The sequence below is a fragment of the Lolium rigidum genome, chromosome 7, assembly GCF_022539505.1.
Source record: "Lolium rigidum isolate FL_2022 chromosome 7, APGP_CSIRO_Lrig_0.1, whole genome shotgun sequence".
In the NCBI taxonomy this organism is placed as follows: domain Eukaryota; kingdom Viridiplantae; phylum Streptophyta; class Magnoliopsida; order Poales; family Poaceae; genus Lolium; species Lolium rigidum.
This window is the reverse complement of record NC_061514.1, coordinates 101,646,254-101,655,925: the sequence shown is the minus strand read 5'-3', so window position 1 is coordinate 101,655,925 and position 9,672 is coordinate 101,646,254. Positions and strand designations below refer to the sequence as shown.

Genomic DNA, 9,672 nt, shown 5'->3' with positions numbered 1-9,672 from the left:
CGACATTAGCCGAGCTCAACGCCCTCACGGTAATTAACTAATGTGTACATCAAGTTAATATATTAGTTTCGTCATCCTTGCCCTCTCTCTAACGCCATACACATGTTCTCGCGAGGCGCTCTCGACGCCATGCACCTTTTTGATGAGAGTAAACGACGAACTCAAAGACGTCGCGAGGGGTCCATCATTCGGCCCCTGGATAAGAAGTGGCACACACGAGATATGGCGAATGACGTTTACCGGGTTGAAGTGGATCGGGCGTTACCGGGCTATGAGGATTTGTTTCCTCCTAATCAACCGCATGGTGCCGATGACGATAGCCCGTTGAATCTGGCCTCCTCGAAGGGTTGGGTACTGCTATGGCCGAAGACCCTAATTCGGATCAACACCTACTCGGGGTCGACGGCAAGCAAAGACAAGCACCTTGCGGCGCCACATGTCAGCGTCCCTCCACGACAGCCAGCGGCGCCCGTGGTCATCGCCCCACCAGAACGGCCAGCTGCGCCAGAGGTCAGCGCCCCACCACAACAGCCAGCTGCGCCAGAGGCCGAGGAATACGAACGTGACAACTTCCAATGGGATATTCCTACGTCTTCACAAGTTGTCCATGAGGATGCGCCGGGCTTGAAATATGTGTGCTCCAAGAAGCTGTTCGATTCTCAAGAAACGAGCTGAGGAGGAAAATCCTGAGGAGGTCGCCACCGCCGCCGTCAAAAATATGTTGAGCCCAAACACACTCCGTGCTACGGCCACTACGGCGATGGAGGGTCCATCGGTACAACCCAAGAAGAGGAAGAGGCAAAATAAGAAGGACGCCCAAGACAAGGCGGCGGCGGCAAATCCAAGGACAAGGTCCCACTCCTTGACAAGTTGCCAAACAATTGGCGACCTCTGCATCACTTGGGTCAACCGATGCTGCCGGAGCATGTCGTGAAGAAACTCACCCCGGATATGAGGAGCTTGCATGAGGACTGTCTTGCATTTGGAGAACCTTCTTCTCAAATCAAAAGATCCTGGTTACCCTCTCTTCGTGGCGAAGGTGCCAAGTGGCATGAACTTCATCGAGAAGTACCCCGCGGACTTGTGCTTCATCCGGTTCAACGACATCTTCAGCATCTATCGCATGCAAGCGCTCCACTTTAGTGTGGTTCGCCTAGTTGCTCTTAGCTTGTCTTCCCAGATTGTTAAGGAGGGGACGCCGACCATCGCGATAATGGACCCCTTCTATATGCGGGAGAGCATCATACGCAACCACAGGGATCGCGCGATTGCCACCCGGCAGGTCGAGGATTTCATGCTGGCGAACATTAAGAAGGGCGCCATTCTCATCCCTTACTTCCCCGAGTAAGTAATCACTCGCTAGTCCCCCATCACCATTCTATCCTATATCTCCATTTGCATTTCCAAAGGTTAATCCGTGTGTTTTCCGCAGAGACAAGTTCTGCACCCTCATCGTCGTGCACCCGCAACACTCGCATGCGGTCTATCTCGACTCGGGTAGGGACCGCAAGAAAGACTACTCCCACATCAGGGCCCTTCTCAATGATGCTCTCACCGGCTTCGCCAACAAGGCAGAGCCCCCTCAAAGTAGAGAGGAAATCCCGAGGAGGCTTGGTCTTAACCCACACAACCAACTTCCCCTGCCTCGGGCGATCGACGCCCGACAATGGGATGGACGCGTGGTACGCCATCCTTCGGATGCAGGAGTACATAAAGTACGCGAGATGACATGTTGCTGCCGGAGAATCTCAGAAACAGGTTTGCAAACATGGCGGATGTCCCTGATAGAGAGATTAGAAAGAAGCTGGGGTCGCATCCGGCGGTTCATTTGCACGATAATCCTGCAGGATGTCAACAATAGGTACGGCGAGTTCTTCTACGGCTATGGTCTACCACCTAATGACGAGATAGACCTCCGCTTGGAGATGTCGCGTGATGAGAGGCCGTTCAACTCGCTTGAGGGCTGCCGTCCATTCCCCCTAGGCGTACAACTCTGATCCTACGACGGGAACACTTGCTAAAGCTTGAACGATATGTCCTTGAACTTCCGTGCTTGTAATAATTGCTATATATTCCCATAGAATCGACTAGTTGCTTTTATTTAGTTGTATGAATGTGCATGTGAACATGTGTACTGTAGTTTCATTTACTTTGCTATATATTTCAAGATTATGGCGTACATAGCTTAATAATTATTTGCATTTACTCGACCACTACTTGCCTCGTATTTGGAGTTCGCCGATGATTAGAATGTTCGGTCAATCGTACACTCGGGGGTGGAGCCAGTGAGCCTTGGTGCGACGGCCACAAGTATCAATCTATTGTGCATCCTACCTAGCCTCACTGACTCCATCCCTGGATGTTAATATTTGTTTCGACCAACAAAGTATGAGGCACGCTATTTAATTCGTACTACTTGTCTTCTATTTGAGTTCGCACTTCTTAATTGCATTGGCCGATGATTAAAATGTTCGGTCACTTGTACACTCCGGGGTGGGGCCGGTGAGGCTTGGTGTGATGGCCACAAATATCAATCTATTGTGCATCCTACCTAGCCTCACTGACCCCATCCCTGTATGTTATTATTTATTTCGACCAACAAAGTATGAGGCACATGCTATTTAGTTCATACTACTTGTCTCTTATTTGAGTTGGCACTTGTTCATTGCATTGGTACTAACGTTTTACTTGTCTTGTGAATGGAGATGCCGACGACATATGTCGTGTACAAGGGGAGGGTTCCTGGAGTCTACGACGGCTGGGAGGACTGTCGGAGACAGGTGCACCGTTTCGGCGGCAACGGCTACAAGGGATACCCCACTAGGGTGGAGGCGGAAGGAAGATACGCCCGTTATCTAGCGGGAGAGATGAGGGACATGAGGAGGAACCGGATGAAGACCATGGCCTTCGTGATGATGGTCATGACCATGTTGGTCATGTTCTATGTGATTCTAGTTTAGGTTAGGACCTACATTGTGAGGTGTATGACGATACTTGTGACGACTATGTACCAAGACTTCTAACTTTGTGAAACTTCGTCGTTCGGTGTTGCATATGCACATGTGTTGTATGAATCAACACATTCCGAAACGAGACTTGCGTATTTGTGTACTGATACCGAAATGAAACTTGGCTCTCTATGTGCTTCTCATATTGCATGTAATACTGTATAAATATGAACTGCGTTGTAAATATATACTGCTGTCAAATATGTATTGTAATATGCTGGAAAAAAGCTGGAAAAAAGAATTTTCGAATTAATTGCCGGCGCACCTAAATGACATACTGCCGGCGCACGTGGCATGCGCCAGTGCTGGAAGCACTACTGCCGGCGCACCTGATTGTGCGCCGGTGGAATATATCTTTGCCGGCGAAGCTTGGGTGGTGCGCCGGCAGTAGCTGACATATCGCCGGCGCACTACCTGGTGCGCCGGCAGTGTCCATTTATCACCGGCGCGTTCGCACCGGCGGGCTCGTGGTGCGCCGGCAATGGGCATTTTAGGTGCGCCGGCAATGGGCCTTTTCCTAGTAGTGGGCGTCGCTTGGCGTCGTTACCTTGTCGAAGTCATCGTCTTTGCTTGTCTCGTCACTACACTCGGCGAGTTGGTGAGGTGCGGCTGCTGATGAAAATCGTGGTCCCACCCTGGTCATGTTATGCGATGGCGACGTTACGCGTCATTACCTTATTGAAGGCATCGTCGTCGCAACCTACATCTACCCACTCGTGCTGCTCTGGGGGAAACCCTAGATCTGGGTCTACCGGTTCGGACGATGGCGGCGCTACCTGTGTCGTTCTACTTCTTGGGGCATCGTTTTTGGAGCAGCTGCTCGATGTTGGCGGATGTTGGTGGAGTTGTATTCATCTACCACATTGATGGCGCTAAGTCTCGGTGGCATGGTGCTGCAGGGTATCGATGACGGATGCGGGATGATGTATGCTTGCAGGATGGTGGAGCCGTCTGGCGTCATGGTGGCATCGACGACAGGACTTGCAAGGTTAATGCGATGATCTCTCTGGAAGATGGGGCCGAGGAAGATGGCGGTAGCAACTTCTATAGCGTGTGTGTTGGTATGCGCTGAGAGTCTGCTTGACTGGATGTGCTTCTCACCTGCTATTGGGTGGCTTGGGAATGCATTTGGTTTTTTGGATGATGTGAGTTGGTGTTTTGTCACCCCTTCATCCCTCTGTAGGTTTAGTGAGGTGGTTTCAAGTTTAATCTTTTGTATTGCCCTTGTAAGGTGTTGTGAATAATCTAATAAAAAAGCCGTGTGCATCCATTGGATGCAGAAGCTGGTTTCCCCATTTCAAAAAAAAAAAACCTTGTACTAGGTTTTGTTGTGTGTTGTCTACATTTGAAGGGTCCAAGACCGAACTTCATTAAGATAACAAAAAGGAGTACATAGTAGGAGGTACAAAGTCAGCTGAGGTAGCCGAAAAGGTCAAAAACAAAAGCGAAAGAAGACTACTGGTTCTCTTAAAACCCCAAAAAAGGGTTCACTACAGCCTCAGCCACCCCTACTTGTACTAGGTTTTGTTGTGTGTTGTCTAAATTGATCAACACGGCGTCCTCACGTAGTGCACCGAAATGCCAAGGCCGCACAGTACCACGAGCGAGAACCGAGATGACAGGGTGTGGCCCTCAACTATTCTGATACACGAAGAGCTACGACCAGCTTGACAACAAGCAGCCCGCTTCCAAATGATAAGTGCGCCTCCTGCAAGATGATGTTCACAGTTCACCCAGGTACATCACACGAGATCAAGAAACATATGAATCAATTTGGCTATGGTTTCACACCTCTTGTTCTCTGTCCTCCTACGTTTACCGATTGCTGGGTGCAGGCTGGTGGTGTCATGGTGCTGCCAAAAGATCTCTCTTGGATCTCTGCACACTTGGATTCTGCTGTACGTGCCCAATGAGCACTTCAGTAAAGGGTAAAGAAAATGGATTGATCTTTATTTAGGGATTGCGATGGATTGATCTTTTTGTGTGTATCCGCATAAACTAGCTTAATTAACTTGTGCTGACCACCGCAGCAACTTCAGGACACTCTGATTAGACATTGTTTCGAACAAGAGCACCAAGAATAGACAATAGGAAGAAGAGGTAACTAACATGCAGAACAATGTCCAACTCAGATACCGTCCACATGAGTTACCATGTAAATTATTACGCGGTATTGCTCAAATAATACCCGAAATATGTAGTCAAGGCAAATGCATTAGAAGTTGCGGACAAGTAGTTGCATGGAGGATAGCTGGTGAAGAACTAAATGTTTTCTTATTATTCCGCGGCAAGGCGCGGGTATTTTGCTAGTCTTTTGTTTTACTTTAATTTTGCTCATGTGCAACATTATATATTGCTGCCGCAACAGCCTCATCTAGTATCCTCAATTGGGACGACGGCAGTTCAGCCGGACCTCACCGTCCTGGACCGCCATGTTTCCCAGCTTGATCATCGCCATGGCGAATTCTGCAGCGAATCTATCTGCGTTGGCGGCGTACTCCCGGACGAGTGCGTCAGTGGTCCCGTGGCTGCCGCTGCTGCCGAGCAGCTCTTGATCCGTCCGGAGAAGAACTTGGCCAGTGATGACGTCGTTGAAGAAGCCGTTGTCGAACTTGTCCGGTTTCTGCAACTCAAGGGGCGCGAGGTTGTCGTCGCCGCCGACGAACGGGCAGACCTTGGCGCGGAGCTGTGCAGCGTAGGTCATGTTGATCTTGGTGTCTTTGTAGACATGTTCCCGAAAGTTGGAGCAGTGCGCCATTCCTACGCTGTGAGCACCGGAGAGAGCGACGAGATCCCGGGCGTTGAGCCCCTTCTTGCTGAAGGAGTGGAGTAGTTGGGGAAGTCGCGAAGTAGGGCTTGGCAAACTATCTTCTGCCGCTGCCTTGGTCGTCATGAGAGCATCCCGGCGTCCTAGCAGCACCGGCCAGGACGGCCCTCCAAGCTGCATGCAATGATCGAGGAGATGTTAATCACCCAGACAGACCTAGAGACAGGAACCAAATGAGTAGTTTTTTTCTACCAAAGGGCGGGTTTGGCAGAAATGACGCACATTCATCTAATATAGTAAACCTCCTTATATTAGTATCCTTAGCTTGACATTCCTTATAATACCATTTTTATTTTATTTCATAGACTCATTTGTGGACAAACAATCGATCCGTGCATGTAGATCAGAAAATCGGATCAAAACTTCATTCTAGAGAAAATAAACTGTTATGAGTGGTGACGTGCATGCAGATCCCACTCCATTCATTAAAAAAAGTGAACTTATTTGTATCTCAAAATGAAGCAGCAACAGTCATGTAAAATGAACACGCCTATAAAAAATGGGAGTAGGATGGGTTTAATTTCTTTATAATTAAGATGCATGTAAAACCCATGTAGTATAAGACTATCTCGCAGGATAAAGATGTTGTTCTTCAGTGTTTTGGACCACAACTGCTTACACACCTTGAAACGCAGTAGGTCTTAAGTCCAGATGTATACAGCAACGCCTCACAACACATGTTCAAGGTGTACGTAGAATAGGAAGGGGGCGATCGAGTCGTATACTATATGGTAAGTATCATTAGAATATCAAATTGTGATGTGGCATGATTGCACTTATCATAGTAGCAATTAGAATCAATTTTCTATTGTGATTTTCTTACCCAACGATTTATCCGAAATACTATTAGCCCTATATAGACTAGTAAATTGCACGGTAAAAGGACTCAGAGGAGGCAGATATATTAGTTGGGCGACTGGCAACGTACGAAACAGAGTAGCTAGCTAGGTTTACCAGGTTAACAGCGTCACGGGCGGCGAGGGCGACGATGTCGGCGCAGGAGACGGTCGCCTTGCAGGAAGCCTCCACCTCCGCCTTGATGGCGTCGATGACTTCGTATCCGCGCAGTGAGTTGGCGTTGGGCGCCGCGCTCTTTTCGCCGGTGAAGTTTGCGGTGTCGTCAAGAAGGATGGACGCGTCGCACCCCTGCGCACACGACGGCCCGACGGACAACTCAGAATAAGGACGCAACCGGGGCATGTCGTGGTGACCGATTTAGGTGCTTAGCGACTTACTTGGACGAAACAGTCGTGGAAGAAGAGTCGGAGGAGAGAGGCGCCCATGCGTGCTTCCTTCTTCACGGCTTGCGCGACGCCGCGGCGCACGGCAGGCTGCAGTCCGGGGCAGGTGGCGTCGTAGAAAGAAGGCGAGAGCGTCCCAGTCCCGTCTGCGGCGACGAAAGCGGCCGCCACAAGTGCCACTGCGGCGAGGCGAAGTAAGAGCTCCATCGCTAGAGTGACAAACTTTTTTTTGGACGAACTAGTGTTAGTGACTAGTGGGAGAACTGACCTGGAAGAGCCCCGGCGCGCACGTTGGTTTATATAGACGCGCAACCAGCTGGGTGCCCACGTTGTAACTTGTAAGCACCTAGGTGCCATACGAGGATGCAAAATTATTCGATTGCGAATTCACTGCTTCTGATTCTGATCGTGACGATGTGGAGGCACCTACACAGTTTGCGATCGTATGTATCCGTGCTGCCGGCCGGCATCTCCGTTCTGTGGTGTGTACTTTTTTTTATAGATCTTGCCCAGAATAACGGCGAGGAAGCGTGATGGAGAACCTGCCCCGCCGGTCCGGTTTGGCAAATGACAATAATGCTGATGGAGCTTATACAGAACTGAACACGCAATTCCTCATCCGGTTGTGGTGGCCGGTAGGGCGATGGCCACTACTTCTCCTACTTTTCAAAGTGACTAATTCTAGAGTTATTCTCGGTTAGGTGATGTTATCGTAGTTGCAACAGACAACTTATACTGACATGAAACTATGAAATAAATCTAACTGCGCGAAGCATTTTTTTTTTGTAGCAACCCATATACAAGTAGTAGCAGCTGCAACCTCATGTACAACTAGGAGAATCTCACTTGTATCAGGGCTAGCATTATCTCCTATCTGACTCTGCAAACAACTTAAGCCGTTGAACTCGAGAACGTTGATATTTGGGATTAAGACTAAAACGGTGTCATTAAAATCCTATGGGTACTCATTTCCCGCCACAAAAAAAAAAATCCCGCACCGCGCTGCATACATGATGTTTTAGAAGAGACTAGTGTCTTTGATAAGTAGAGAAGGGGTGGAAGCCGATCCGACCTAGGGGCCGTCGCCCATCCACCTATCCAATCTAACTAGCACATTGTCTGCACCTTCTCGTTTGTTGTTCCCTCTTAAGTCATAACTTTTGTACCCCAGGTCCGTAAAGATGACAGTCTGCAAGACATGTACGGCATGTGGTTCAGATCATGGCAAACCAGCAGACGCACGGCAAAATACAGAATTCCTGTAGTGACTGAACGCTTTCATCTGCGCCGGACTTCTCGGATTGCCACCTAGCCGTTGAGAATGATTTTCGATTTTGTTGTAATCTCCGGCGCACAGCAAAGGCATATGGTCGCGTTCACACAAGTATTTGACGGCATCCCAAGTTCTGCTTTGCAACTCCGTCTGTTGCTCACCATAAATACTATACTAAATCTCTATAATTCGCCATCTATTGTGATTTTGCCATCCATTCTGCTATCACCGATATGGCTCTACTGAAAGTTAAAACCTGTCAGAGTCAGGTGTCAGTGTTGTGACATAGTACTGACACCTTATTTCTCCTGACGTACACCGATGTACCGCCCGTCCAAAAAAATCCAGCCATTCTAGGTCAATCCGGAGTTTGCAGTATAACCTGGCGGATGCCCAGACCAATGGGAAGCTGGGACTCTACGTCAGTAGGACATCAGTAGTAAGTTTACAGACTAACCACAACAAGGAGACATGAAAAAACACTCTAACTTTATTACAATATTACCGATTAATCACAACAAGTAGAACACAATCAGTTTAACAATCTTCATAATCTAGCTTCCCTTGCTCCTCCTCCCAAGTTGTGCCTAAACCATCTACTTTGATGCACACTTTGTTGTTCTAACCAAATGAAGTTCTTCTAAAAATGTCACGCCCCTATTGCAAAATTCTCATCTCCCTCTGTAGGAGATAACATCAACGATGATTGAATGCATACAGTTGTCGATTAAGATGCGGTACACAAAAGGTCCGGTGATGTAATGGTTGGGCACCCGTGCCATCACTTCGACCTCCGTGATTTCCGTGCAAACCACCTGTGCCCTATTTCTGTCGAGGCTCTTGACAATCTAGTGGCCGACCGACTCCTTGGTGGTTATAGGGAGACTGTAGAATGTTAGAGCAATTCCAATAGTATAGCCAACTGCTGGCTATTACAAGATGCCATATTTTAAATGGGATTTCCACCGACGTACCTAGTGACGGGCGTCATTTACGAAAAAAAATCGACTGAAAGCTAGAAATAAGCCTGGTTTTCAAGTAAGTCATCAATCGGTTACAGCGAGGGGTGGCTTGCCCTCAAAACTCGTCCGTCTTGTGTCTAGATACCCGACGCCAACATTTGAATCATATTATTGCATGATTCGTTGTCTCAATAGAGTTTCATCGAAATGTATTTAGGCGGTATGGTCAGTTCGATCGCAGACAAGGCCCTTGAGAAGGTTACTCTCATCCCCCTAGCTCTCAGCCCTCTATAGTACTCGGTCGCCTTCCTCTCTCGTCCGGGCCGATCCGAAGTCACTCCGCCGGAATAGCCGGCCGGAG

The 9,672-nt window shown here is 48.6% G+C and overlaps 1 protein-coding gene across 1 annotated transcript; it reads right to left on the bottom strand.

Moving 5' to 3' along the window:
- Positions 1-5,391: 5,391 nt before the first annotated feature.
- LOC124670390 (peroxidase P7-like) lies at positions 5,392-7,283 on the bottom strand. Its single transcript, XM_047206900.1, has 3 exons — positions 7,071-7,283; positions 6,790-6,981; positions 5,392-5,949 (listed from the first exon to the last, which is right to left on the bottom strand). The coding sequence occupies exons 1-3, from the start codon at positions 7,281-7,283 to the stop codon at positions 5,392-5,394; spliced, it is 963 nt and encodes a 320-aa protein (XP_047062856.1).
- Positions 7,284-9,672: the final 2,389 nt, after the last annotated feature.